A 14,329-nucleotide genomic window follows, 5' to 3' on the forward strand; every position below is an offset into this window, starting at 1 on the left:
ATAATTAATTTTTATAATTTTGATATAATAGGTCCCTCCAAGGAGAGTAAGGATAATTTTCTTTGTCTCCATGAGGATGAGTAAAAAGTTAATAATTTTTAAGGCAGTTTGGACATAATTGTCTTAAATTTAGATAGTAACTAGAAAATGTAGCTGATTTTTGTAAAAGAAATGTAGATTTAAAAGAGTCAGTTAAGTAGAAAGTTTATTTTTCAGCTCTTTTTTTTTAAGATTTTATTTATTTATTTGAGAGAGTGAGATAGCATAAGCAAAGTGAGTGGCAGAGGGAGAAGGAGAAGCAGGCTCCCTGCTGAACAGGGAGCCAGACATGGGGTTCCATCCCAAGACCCTAGGATCTGAGCCAAAGGCAGACGCTTAACTGACTGAGTCACCCAGGCGCCCCTATTTGACTCTGTTTGATTCTTTTTATTATTCTTCATTGGCTAAAGATGATGTTACAATTTTAGTTCCAGTGAATTATAGTTCCATTTAAATATCCACCCATCTTTCAGTGCAAATGATGGAAAGATCTTGGTGTTATCAGAAACTACTAACATATTAAGGGAACTTAATTGTGGAAAAAAGCAACGTAATACATTTCACAAAATTACATATGAATACTTAAAAATATTTGTTATTCATGCTGTATTGGAAAGGAGTAGTTAGAATTTTTTACTGAATTAGTGCTGGCATTTTTTTAGGAGGGCACTATTATTAATATCTGGGAGCAGAATGCAATCAATTAAAAAAAAAACCTTCAGCATGTCTACTGACTAATATATCATGTTGATATTGAAGAAGAGAAAAAAAGAACAATTTTACCTCAATAGGAACATCCAACAGCTTATAGAAAGAAACTGTGACTTTTTAACACTTGTTTATAGTTTGGTGTGTCCATGAGCAGGGAAGAATCAAAATTCTCCGACCCAAGGTTTTAGCACTGCTATTTTGCTTTTTCTGGAACAATAATGAAATAAAATGTGATTTTTAAAATTAGTTTTTATGATCATGTCTTAAGACTAACAGTTGGAAGTGTGGTATGTGGTAATTCACTATGGCATTGAAAGTTTTGATTAAGAGATTAAAAATACATTAGAAGAGCTAAAAGGAGCTAAATATTAACAGAATCAAATTTTTCCCCAATTAATAGTGCTTAAGAACAGATCACTCCCCACCCATTCCCTGAATGTGAGAAGAAATTTAGTGAAGAAAGACTAGATATTTGCTAATTTTGTCATGCCCAAACTTGCCATAGTTGTTTATATTTTACAAAACCATCAAAATCCTTTTCTATCTGGTTTAAAAATTATTCCATAGCTGAACTTGGATGTTCTCTACAAATCCACAAGAATTCAATGTACACTTTTCTATAACAAAATTCAATTTGTATTTCCCTTCTCAATTACAAATTAATGATTATTCTGGCACCCAAATTTATCTTTTCATTTTTGGTATTGTCTCTTTTCAGCACAGTGGAGAATTTACAGTTTCCCTCAGTGATGTCTTATTGACCTGGAAATACTTTCTACATGAGAAGTTGAACCTACCATTTGAAAATACAGAAGTGATTGACCATTATGAGGACATTAGGAGGACTTATGATGATTTCTTAAAGAATAGTAATATGGTAGATCTGATTGATGTTTATAAAAAATGTAGTGTTTTGATTTCTAGTTGTGAAAATAATGCCAACATATCCCCTGTAAGTATTTTTTAAAATAATTCTGTCTTAAATGAAAATTTGGCTAGATTTATTTTTATTTTAAACTATGGTATCAACATTTATAGTAACTTGATAGTGCTTTTGCTTTTCAGATCATGTTAGAAATGGAAAATTTAGCTACCTGAAAGTTAGCTATTACTGGAAAGAAATATTTCAGTGGTAAATTTTGCTGAAATTCTGTGATTTGGTTGAAATATAAGAACAGCTTCTTACCAGATCAAAAAATTTTAACAGATCAGTCCCAAAAGTATGATTTCTTTTTGAATTCATGCCAAGGATTGCTTTTATATTTTACTTTCTTGTTTTAATGTATATATGTTCATTTGGCATATGTTATATAAATGATTGCTATGACTCTTTCTATGGATTAGTAATATTAATTACTGAGATGGGGTATCATTTTGTGACGATAGTATGATACAGTAAACATGGGGTAATAAATATACTGTTCCTGTTTTTTTTGCATACACATATTCATTGCTTTATTTTTTAATTGAATATAAATTTTAAAACTAATGGGATGCCATCCTTCATAGTTTGGTTTTATCTACATTAGAATTAATAAACTGCTTTAGAATATATTTGGATGTATCTATTTTAAAGTGTTGAAGTGTATTTATCTTAACATTACTGAGTACCAATAAAGTAGTAATTAAATAGTGGTAATAACTAAATAATTATAGATATAGTTAGAAGAAATGTTTATTATATTTTCTAAGATGTTAGAATATTTTATAAATATTTGTATCTGAAACTTGGGAATCATGTTTTGGCTCCTTGTAATAGAAACCTCTATACTAACAGTGGTTTAAGAAAAGGAAGTTTATTTCACTGTTTTATAAAAGGAGTCTTAAGCATATGGGACTGATGTGATGGCTCTGTGGTTATCAGATACCTAGGATTTTTCTGTCATTCTGCTTATCCATCTTAGTTCTTGACCTCTACCCTCAAGATCATTTGTGGTCCAAGTTAGCTGTTGGAACTCCAGATTCCATATCAGCGTTCCTTGCATCAGGAAGTAGTAAGGGAGCACAGCACTCTCCTTTCATTTTTTAAAGAGGCATAGCTCTTTTGCTTCCATATCCTTGCGCAAAGCTTAGTCACATGGCCACACCAAGATGTTAGGGAAGATGGAGAATATAGTCCTTTTTTTTTCTGGGTAACATGCCAGAATAAAAACAAAATCTCTGTTACTGATGAAGAAGGGGAGAGTGGATATTGGCAGGCAGTTTGCGGTCTTGGCCTACTGGGCTATAGCCCTTTCCCCTGTTGTAACTTTTTTTTTTTTTTTAAGATTTTATTTATTTATTTGAGAGAGAGAGCTAGAGAGAGCATGAGTTGGGGCGGAGGGGCGGAAGGGGAGAGAGAAGCAGGCTCCCCGCTGAGCATGTAGCCCAACACAGGGCTCAACAAGGGCTCGACTTGGGGTTTAGTCTCAGGACCCCGGGATCATGATCTGAACCAAAGGCAGATGCTTAACTGACTGAGCCACCCAGGTGCCCCCTGTCGTAACTTTCTGAGACACACATACATAACCACACTATGGTAAAGATACTTGTGAGGGAAGATTGTTTTTCTTCATTCCTCCCTACCTATGTTTTATTTGCTTGCAGAGATTATTTTTGACTATTTTTCATATAGTTAATTTAGAGAGGCTAATCAAACACAAGTATTGTATTGTAGGAACAACAAAGAGAATTTTTTGATAAGCCAGTAAGAGTATAATCTGCCTGAGGTTTTTGGGCACATTGTTTTCACCTTATCCTTTGTTGCTGTCTAAATTTTCTATAAGATTTTTTTTTTATTTGAAAGATTTTTATGTTTATTTGAGAGAGAGTAAGAGGGAGAGAGAGAGAGAGAGCGAGCATGAGAGCGGGGAGGGTCAGAGGGAGAAGAAGACTCCCTGCTAAGCAGGGAGCCCAATGCAGGGCTCAATCCTGGGACTCCAGGATCATGACCTGAGCTGAAAGGCAGTCACTTTTCAGCTTTTTGAGCCACCCAGGCACCCCTGTCTAATAAATCTTCTAATAAGCCTCTTCATTTAAGTGTATCAACTGTAGTATGAGATACACAGCTTTACCTTGGAGAGAGTTCTGTGCCTCCAAACATCAACATGTTCTGCAGAATTTCAGGAGTGGAGTGGAAGCTGTTGAGATGATAGCATGTGAAGTTGAAATCTTTCTACACTTAAAATGGAAGATTTGATCTCTGACTCTTATTTGCTCTAGGGAAATTTCCAATGAAGAAAAACTGAGCAGAAAAACAGATACTTAAATTGATTTCCTCAAAAATGTGTTAAAATAACCCTAATTTATGCTGAAAGTGTCCTTAAAAAAGATTTATTAGAGAGAGAGAGTGGGGAGGGGCAGAGGGAGAGACTCTTCAAGCAGACCCCCTACTGAGCGCTGAGTCCAATGAGGGTTTGATAACACAACCCGTGAAACCATTACCTGAGCTGATACCAAGAGTGGGATGCTTAGCTGATTAAACCACTCAAGTGCTCCTAAAAGTGTCTTTAAAGATACATATGCTTATGTATCTTTGTTTCTTATTTATAGTAGCCTAAATAAGGCAGAAATTACAAGGAATCAAGATAAAGGTAAGACAGGGATATTCTGGGAACATGATAACTTGAACAAGTTATTTCATACATTATAATTGTATTTCATACAATTATAGATGTATGAATACATATAAGTGTATTTCATACATTATAATTCCTCTCCTGGGGAACATGCATGCAGGGCCTGTGGACATCTGGGAACATATAAGACCTCAATTTCTAAAAGTCCAAGTTGAGACAATTGGTACAGAATTTGCTTTCTCATGAATTGAACAATTATCTGAGGGATACTGGAGACCTGGGTTGAGGAGAAGAAATGGTAGATTTCAAGAACTTAGCAGCCCTCAGAAATCTGGGAACTTTCTGGGGAAGGTCAACAAATACCCTCTGTGAGTGTGCCAGGATTCTTTGACTTAGGAAGCCAAGAAGTAGCTGAATGGATGGGTATACTGTTGGTGATCCTTGAGAGACCACAAAAAGACTTTCCCTTGGCTTAAGGAGGTGACTGGCATCCTGTTTATTTTTCCATTGATGCTTTGTAAACAGAGACATTTTCTACTTCTATTACTTGTAAAATTGTCCTCACTTCAGGTACCTCAACAGTCAGGGCCTTAGCCTCTGAAGAAAAGCAACAGCCACTTAATGAGTCCCAGCACCTGCAGAAAGATGAGTTAACTCAGAGCACATGTGACCAACAGAATAGCGCTCTTGGTGAATGACAATTTGAATCCGTAAAAGTAGTTAAGTACTCAAGGAAATTCAAGGATACACCTAAACATTAAGACTTTCTAGATTTAAAAAAGAAGAAAAAAAAGTCTTCCCAGTGCAACAGATGGATTCAGGCACAAATCAGAGTTCTGAAAGTCAAATACAATAAATATTTAAAGCAGAGGGGCAGCTGGGTGGCTCATTTAGGCATCTGCCTTCAGCTCAGGGCATGATCCTGGGGTTCTGGGATTGAGTCCCATGTCGGGTTCCCTGCTCAGCAGGGAGCTTGCTTCTCCCTCTCCCTGCTGCTTGTGATCTCTCTCACTCTGTCTCTTTCTCTCTCAAATAAAATCTTTTAAAAAAAACAATCTTTAAAAATATATATTTAAGGCACAGAGAGAAAAATATGAAGATGAAGTAATTATGAAGGAAAAGTTAAGAAACTTGGAGGTTGGAGCTGGAGGATTTAACATAACAAATGATAGGAATTCCAGAGGAGAAAAAGGATGAGATGCAGAAGAGGTCATGATTAAATAAAATATTCTAACCACATTTGTTATAATAAAATTTCCCTGAGTCTGTTAGTTAAGTGTTTATGAAGTTCCAGGCTGTATTGAAGAGAAAAGACACATACCTAAGCATATCCTGGTAAAGTTTCCAAACTCTACAGGATAAAGATAAATATTATAAGTTTCCTGGTGGAAAGAACAAGTCATTTAAAAAGAACAACAATGAAATAGCACGTCCTGAAAGAAGAGGACAGTGACCTAAGAATCTCATCCTCAACAAGATATCACTTACCAGCTAAGTTAAAGGAAGGATTGCAAAAATTTGAAGAATGTCATCTTCATACTTCAAGTGAAGAATTTGCCCATTCAAAGACTGTAATAATTAAACAGATGAATTGGAGAGCAGGTACCTATCCAAGAGAAGATGGTAGTGAGCAATGAAACTTGGAGGGTATGTGTGTCTAGTTAAAATGGTAAGAGTGGACTGGGAACATGTGTGCTATGGAAGCCTATACTTAATGGAAGGCTTATACTAAAGGAAATTCTGATATTAGTTTAAAATTAAAATGACTAAATATTGTAGTTTTTGGGGGGGTAAGTAACTGGCATTATCACTTTTATTTTATTTTAGATTCATTTATTTATTTATTTGACAGAGATCACAAGTAGGCAGAGAGGCAGACAGAGGAGGAGGCAGGCTCCCTGCTGAGCAGAGAGCCAGATGAGGGGGTCCCAGGACCCTGGGATCATGACCTGAGCCGAAGGAAGAGGCTTTAACCCACTGAGCCCCTATCACTTTTAAATAATGATAGAGAAATGGGTTATTATGTACAGCTTGGTGTGAAAAATTTTAATAGTTGTCATAGCACCTTATTAGTAACCTCCTTTGTTTTCTACAGAGTCAGCTACGCGATTTTCTTTCTGGGAGACAGTGTGTAGTAACTGATGAAACCGATCTTTATGTACCAACATCACCAATGAGTAAACACAACCAGGATAATGAAAAGGTACTGAAAAATTGTGAGTAAATTAAAGCAGGATCTGATCCTCTTCAAATCACCATGAATTTGTACATCACAGTTATTTTTTCTCATTTTTAGAAGTTTTTAATTTGTTTAATTTGTTTAAATAAAGCTGTATTTGCAAAGAGTAATGCATTAGAGACTGCTGAGAACCTAGCAGTCAGTGCCTTCCTGGTTTTGGGACAACATAACAGGCACTATGCAAAAACAAATATCACTCATCAGTCTTTGAAAAGTAGTTAGAAGGTCTAAGTTGCCAGAGTTATTTGAATCTTTGTATTTGGCAAATTTCGCTTATGGTTTTAAATGAATGATTCTTGGGAGGTTATGTACAATTGAAAATTCTATTCCGTCACCTTTGAAGTAGATAACTGATGCATCACAAATTGTGATAATAGAGTTTGTTGTGCAAATAAACCATAGAAAACAAACCACAGGTTTGGTCTAATATAATTTACCTTAAGTTAAATGCTATGCTAGGTACCTAATTAAATATAGTAACCCCTTAATAACCGTGGGGTTTATGTTTATGGAATTTTCTATGGTAAATAAAATCACTATTGACAAGATAAAAATTTGAGTATTGGAAAAAGCAGTAAAATTGCATTCAACATATCAAAATCTATCTTCTTTATTCAGTTTGACAATCACCTTCTTCATTTTTAAGGAAACATTGCTAAGGCAGATTCTCCCATAAGTCCCATGCCACAAAGATCACATTTTAAGAAATATATTTGTCACTGCCCTCAAATAAATACCTGTGCACCTACTTCCTAGACTTACTAACATGCTTGAACATCTGCATTTAATATTTTTTTTTTGCCGTATTTGAAAGTTAAGTTTCTGACATCATGGTATTTAATCCTAAACTTCTTTAGCATATCATTTCCCAAAGATAGAAGCATTAACATAATACCATTATCATATATAAGAAAACTTAATTTTCCCTAATATCACTTACTGTCTTCCCTATTTAGATTTCTCCATTTGTCCTCCAAATGGTTTTATATCTCTTTAGATTTTTAATCTAGGAGAATTCCCCTCAGTCTTTTTCTCTTCTTATTTATGTGTTTAAGTTCTCCTGGAATTATTTATTTTGTTCTTCTATTTCCAGTAAACTGGAAGTTTTATGCAATAGCTTGCTTAGATTCAAGTTTAGTACTTCATAACTGATGGTATCGTATTAAGAGACACAAACTCAAGTTGTCCCAAATTGCCGGATCTCTCTAGGATAAAGATGTAGTTTTCCCTTTGCTGTGAACAGAAATCTGTGGGGGTGACACTGTGTAAATATGCTGTTTTGCAGCAACTTTTCACCCAGTGGTTTTACACATATGTTCATGATCCTTGTCTGAATCAGTTATTTCTTTAGTGTTTGCAAAATGGTGAGTTTCTAACTCTGTCATGTCTTTACATTAATTAGCTGCCATTTCTCAGTAAAGCAGAGCTTGATAAGATAAAGCTATTTAGGGAAATAGTTCCCTAGGAATGGCAGAGTCACGACTTAATACTTTCTCTCTCTCTCTTTTTTTTAAAGATTTTATTTATTTATTTGACAGACAGAGATCTAAGTAAGTGGAGAGGCAGGCAGAGAGAGGAGAAAGCAGGCTTCCCGCTGAGCAGACAGCCCGACGTGGGGCTGGATCCCAGGACCCTGGGATCATGACCTGAGCAGAAGGCAGAGGCTTTAAGTCACTGAGCCACCCAGGTGCCCCAATTCTTTCTCTTTCATTACCAGTTTAGGAGCTGGGATAATAGTTATTTATAAAATAGGATGCAAATTACATCTTTTTCTGTTTATCTTTGTCCTTATGCATGTATTTATTGCTGTGGACTCATGAATTTTTATTCAGTTTTAAAATTAATTACAGTCATTAACCTTTGATGCTAAAATGGAGGAATTCTGTTCAAGCTTCTGTGTCTTTTTTACATGCCCTATTAGACTTCTGAGCACTTCCCTTTTTTCTGGTATAATAAAATATTCCAAGTCCATCTTAGAATGTTTTCTGCCCGGATGTGATTCCCTTCAGTTGTTTGTAACTATTTTCTCTTAGTTGAAGTTAATTTTTCACTTCCATTATTTTTTTCCTCTGGTGCCAAATATTGATAAAATGTTTACCAAATGTCTGGTCTTTTCTCATTGGTACTTAAGAGATGCATTCATATATCAAGAGAGTATATCACTTACAAATCTCTTCTCTCTGATTTATATTACAGGCTCTATAGGGAGGAAGCATTAATTGTTATTGTATCCTTACGAGAAATGAATGAATTTGTATGTGTAAAATACCTAGGTGTTTATAATTTTGGCTTACAGTTATAAAATGTTATCATAAATGGATATCCATGAAAAAAGAGTATAGCATATAGAAACTAATGGGTCTTCATTGCAAGCATATAGTTTTCTCATTTAAAAAAAAAACAGTGATAGTTTCATTGTGTTAATCCTCTACTTTTATCTCTTGCCTCTTTGGATTGTTTTTTAAGAGTATTATACCTACTAGTTAGCTGATAGATTAGATTTTATGAGGACTGTTAAAGTAGCAGTCATCCTCTCAACTATTTTTTTGTTACTTGCAGACTTCTAATTTTTCTTTTTGCAAAGTATTTTTGGAAGGCAATATATTTCTATTAAAATTCCAAAGGGACTTTTTGGGCTGAAGTCTTGCATAGATATATTTTGATCACAAAATGTACCTTACTAATGCCACACCAGAGTCATCAAATAGATGAATGGCATGAGTTTGAGAAACAACATTTTTGTTTCCTTATTTTATTTTTCCTAAAGTACTAAACTGCTTTAGAAATTCTGAAGAAAAGAAGGGAAAAATGGAATAAAAGCCCTAAAAGAAAATCATCAGTTAAATAAAAATTTCTACTGCTATATTAGTTTTAGCTCAACTCTTTTTTTTTTTTTTTTTTTTTGCTTGTTTGGTCATTTTATGTTAAGAATTTATGTGTTTGGCAAAGAAAGTAAAAAAATAGCGGTATAAATTATTAATCTCAATCTAAAAAAACTGACATTCTTCAAATTGAGATTGAATATCTACATTTCAGTAATAATTAATGGATAGGAAAAGAAACTTGGAATTGCCAGAAAGCTTAAATAAAATTGTTCAACTTCTAAACAAACATTGCAAATACTTTGTGGTATGGACTGAATCAGTTTATTAAATAAATAAACAGAACATTATCTTTATTTTTGGTATCTTGGTAAAAGCTTCAATCTTGCGGATTTTTTCAATTAGGCCCTTGCTTCTGGATATCATAACTGTATTTATGTGGAATGCTTTTCCAGAGAGCTTCTTTAAAACACACTTGCAAATACAAGAGCAGGGAAACCATAACTGCCATGTTATATGACCATAATGATGGGGATAGATTTCCAGTTGCAGCCATGAGTTAAAAGAAACACTCTTAACTGTGGGGACTCCAAGATGTTTTTCCCTGATGTTTGTCTAGCATCATAGATCAGAAGGGCAGAATTTGCTAGCCTTAAAGAGCAAGTTGTAGATGGGGTTTAAGGGAAATAGTAAGGATCATTGATACCCAGTAAGGATCAGATATATACATTTTGGTAAATTCTCATTATTTTTGGACAGCAAAAGCACAGTAAAATAGGGATTCAATGAAATTAAGTGTAGAAAGAGTAAAAAAGTTTCTGATTACAATGTGAATGTCGTTTTTTTTCTTCCTTTTGATTTTTCATGAAATGAGTTACTCTTTTGAAACATGAAGGGTTAAGAAAAAGAGGAGATTCATATGTTTTAGACTATTGTACTGCGAAGTTAAAATGGAAACTTCTGTATTATAGATTCACACGAAGTATTATGATTTACACTGAAAGTAAAGATAAAAAGACCGTTGAAATCTAAGTGGAAAATTATATAATGCCTTAAGTTATAAAATTTTAGGGTGGATCTTAAAGATGATTTTGGTTTAGTTGTAACTTGAAGTAATTTTCTTTTTAAGGCAATGTAATACAAATACGTGAGTGCTTAATAGATCCCAAATAAATTTTTTTAATTAAATTTTTTAAAGATTTTTTTAAATTTATTTATTTGTCAGAGAGAGAGAGGGAGAGAGAGCGAGCACAGGCAGACAGAATGGCAGGCAGAGGCAGAGGGAGAAGCAGGCTCCCTGCCGAGCAAGGAGCCTGATGCCGGGATCATGACCTGAGCCGAAGGCAGCTGCTTAACCAACTGAGCCACCCAGGCGTCCCCTGAAATAAATTTTTACCAATAGTTTTCATTCTGAAATTTCTAAAAGAGCCAAGTACATGTATTAAGTTTTTTTTCATTTATCATTGAACAAAACTAATTGAGAACCTATTAACAAAAATGGATTGATTACATACTATAATGCCAGTCATTCTTTTAGGCCCTAAGGGAACACCATTTGCTCTCCTGGAACTCATGAAGTAGTAGAAAGATTAAGAAAATACACAGCATCAGAAACCATTAAGATCTATGCAGGGAATTATAATTGCCTGATAGGCTTAGGTGTAAGAGGGTAATAAGAAAGGGAGTACATGAATTACTCTCTGCAAATTACCTCTCTGCAAAGGTAACATTTGTCTCATATTTTTAATATTTAAGAAAAAAACTTTAGAGGATTAATATTTAAGTTTTTTTTTTTAATCAATTTTGCTTAAATTTCAAGTCCATATTTAAGGTAACCTTTTCCTATAAAATAAAGTTTTTTTAAGTTGACCCTGACTGCCTCCCGTATTTCAAGAATTGTTTTTATTGAGAAATTTAAATAATCCAAAAGCATGTTACCTTTATTTTTTAATTTTTTAAAAAGATTTTACTTATTTATTTGACAGAGGGAAAGAGACAGCCAGAGAAGGAACACAAGCAGGGGGAGTGGGAGAGGGAGAAATAGGATCCCTGTGGAGCAGGGAGCCTGATGCTGGGCTGGATTCCCAGGACCCGGGGATCATGACCTGAGCCGAAGATGAATGCTTAACTGAGCTACCCATGCGCCCCAAGCCTTTAAAAGTGCTTGTAATACGTCTATGAACTTGAGACTTTATTAATAATTGTCTCAGAGACTTCCTAATAATTTATAATTTTTATTGCTACCTTTTAAATCTCTCTTTAATGCTTTCTAAAATGTAGTTAAACAATATGAAAACATTTTAATTTTAATTAGGAAAATATTTTCTTAGAATTATAGATGATAAATTATGGGGTCTTTGGCTAAGTTGTCAGTCACTGAAGGACTTACTGAATTTCAAGTTTTGAGAATGAATTGAGTTTAGAATTTGTGGAGTCCATTTTTTTTTCATTAAATTATTTCTAAATTTGTTGTTTTTTTATTACTGTGTTCAATTAGCCAGCATATAATACATCATTAGTTTTTGATGTAGTGCTCATTTTTCTAAGGAAATAGGCAAGGAGAGTATTTCAGGTAAATAGCATGGGATCAACACTTAAGAATTAGATACAACAAGATTTCAGATCAAGAAAATGGGGTGGAAGTAGTTAAGAAGGTGATGAGAATTCCATTAAAATAATTTAATTTTGATGAAATCCAGTTTATCAATTTTTTCCTATTACAGATTGTGCTTTTGATGTCACGTGTAATAACTCTGCCTAATTCCAAGTCATAAGGATTTTTTCTTACGTTTTCTTCTTAAAGTTTTACAGTTTTATATATTGTACATTTAGACCTATAATCGGCTTTAAGTTTTATAAAAAGTGTGAGGTTGGGGCATCTGGGTGTCTCAGTCAGTTAAGTGTCTGACTTCAGCTCGGGGTTCTGGGTCAGGGTTCAGTCAGGTTCAGTCAGGGTTCTGGGATTTATCCCCACATTGGGCTCCCCACTTAGTGGGCAATCTGCTTGTCTCTCTGTCCCTCTCCCTGCTCATGCTCCCTCTTTCTCTCAAATAAATAAGTAAAATCTTAAAAAAAAAAAAAAAAAAAAGAAAAAAGTGTGAGGTTTCGGTGAGTTTCATTTGTTTCACATATTGCTGACCAGTTGTTCCCACACTAACTATTGAAAAGAGTGTCCTTTCTTCATTGTTGCTTTTGCACCTATGTAAAAAATCAAATGGCTGTTTCTGTTAGGTCTATTTGTGGACTCTGTTCTGTTTCATTGATATGAGTGTCCCTTCATAAATGCTGTATTATTTTGACTAAACAGTAATATTTAAGATCATTTTCAGCCTATTTAATACATTGTTCCAGTGTCTTCTGGCTTTTTGATGATTTGTTATTACCATTATTCTTTAGTATGTTGTGTGTCATTTTGTTCTTGTTACTCTCAAGATTTTTTCTCATCTTTGGCTGTCAGAATTTAATTATAGAACAGGAATGATATTCTTTGTATTTTTCCTACTTGAGTAGCTTCTTAGATCTATAAAGTAATGTTTTCCATCAAATTTGGGATGTTTTTGGCCATAATTTCATGAAATACTTTTTTCTGCTTATTTCACTCTTCTGCAGGGATTCTAAATACATGTCCCACAGAGCTCTTTGGTTTTATTTTTCTTTCCTTTTTTCTTCTTTTGTTTTTCTGGTTTGATAATTTCTATTTATATATTTGTAAGTTCACTTATACTTTCTTCCACTTTCTCCAAGTTGTTGTTGAGCCCATTTAGCAAATATTGTTTTGGTCTTTATACTTTTCATTTCTAGAATTTACTTTCTTTATAATGTCCACTTTTCTGTTGTCATTTCCCCTGTTAATTTATTGAACATTTTTTGGTTTGAGTTCTTTGTATATATTTATAGCAGCAACTTCAGAGTTTTGTCTGCTAAATCTAGTATCTAGGTCCACTTGGTGTTAATTTTTATTGACTGCTTTTTATCCTGAGAGGAGGTAACACTTTTTTTTTGAACTGTCTTGTAATTTTTAGATAAAAATGACATTACAGATATTATTTTATAGTGATTCTGGGTTTTGTCATGTTCTTCTGAAGACAATTGAGTTTTTATTCCAGTGGCAGTTTTCTTGCCTGGATTTCAACTTCATATTTTGTCTCCTTGGTATGAAGCTTTTTGGATATCTATTCTTATGGTTTTCCTTTGCTGGTTTTTTTTTTTTTTTTTTTTTTAGGTTGGCTTTTGTATGCCTTTCTTCTGCCTGCCAAACATGGCAGTAAACCAAGGATTTGGGAAAGTATGGAGCTCATTCTTTCCATGGATTCTTTTTTCCTGGGATTTTCCTGTGTTTTCCAGTTGTTCTGACAAATTTTGGCTCTGTACTCTTAACACTTCAAGCCTGTCCAGCTTCAGCTTTCTGTGACTTAAGCTACACACAGTTGAGGAATGTACTCATTTAGCAAACCTTCCAACTCATAGCTGTAGTTCCTTGTAGCTCAGTCTTTCTTGAATGTATTTCTTTCTTATTTCTGCCTGTGTTTTTGATGGACCTGCGGAGTCTCCCCCATGCTTGTGTAGTTTTGCTGTCAGCTATGGATTATGGCTCTTTATGCTCTCAATTATGTCCAAGATTTTCCCCTTTAAATTTCTAGCTGCTTTCCCAGCCCTGTATTCTGAGGGCACCATTACAGTCACTTCTATCTGCCATAGCTGTAGTCATGAAATTTGAGTCAGTAAACCACAAACTTAATTCATGCTTTTTTTTTTTTTTTTTTTTAAGTAGGCTCCATGCCCAGCATGGAGCCCAGAGTGGGGCTTGAACTCATGACCCTGAGATCATGACCTAAGCTGCGATCAGAAGTTGGATGTCAGTTGACTGAACCACCCAGACACGCCTAATTCATTCCCTTCTTATTGCAGTTCTGCTAAAATTAAATATTCCTCCAGCTCCTATCTACCTTCTAGATACTTTC

General features: G+C 34.4%; 1 protein-coding gene across 1 annotated transcript in view; it reads left to right on the forward strand.

Annotated features, from left to right (window-relative positions):
- The first annotated feature begins 1,530 nt into the window (after nt 1-1,530).
- The window catches only part of PARPBP (PARP1 binding protein), a 50,264-nt gene continuing 37,465 nt past the window's right edge, over nt 1,531-14,329 (forward strand). Inside the window, exons 1-2 of the mRNA XM_032844312.1 lie at nt 1,531-1,702; nt 6,403-6,510. Of these exons, the coding sequence (XP_032700203.1) occupies nt 1,625-1,702; nt 6,403-6,510 (186 nt within the window). The 5' untranslated portion in view covers nt 1,531-1,624. The remainder of the gene's footprint in view (nt 1,703-6,402; nt 6,511-14,329) is intronic.

The sequence above is a fragment of the Lontra canadensis genome, unplaced genomic scaffold, assembly GCF_010015895.1.
Source record: "Lontra canadensis isolate GAN:19392208 unplaced genomic scaffold, GSC_riverotter_1.0 scaffold150, whole genome shotgun sequence".
NCBI lineage: Eukaryota > Metazoa > Chordata > Mammalia > Carnivora > Mustelidae > Lontra > Lontra canadensis.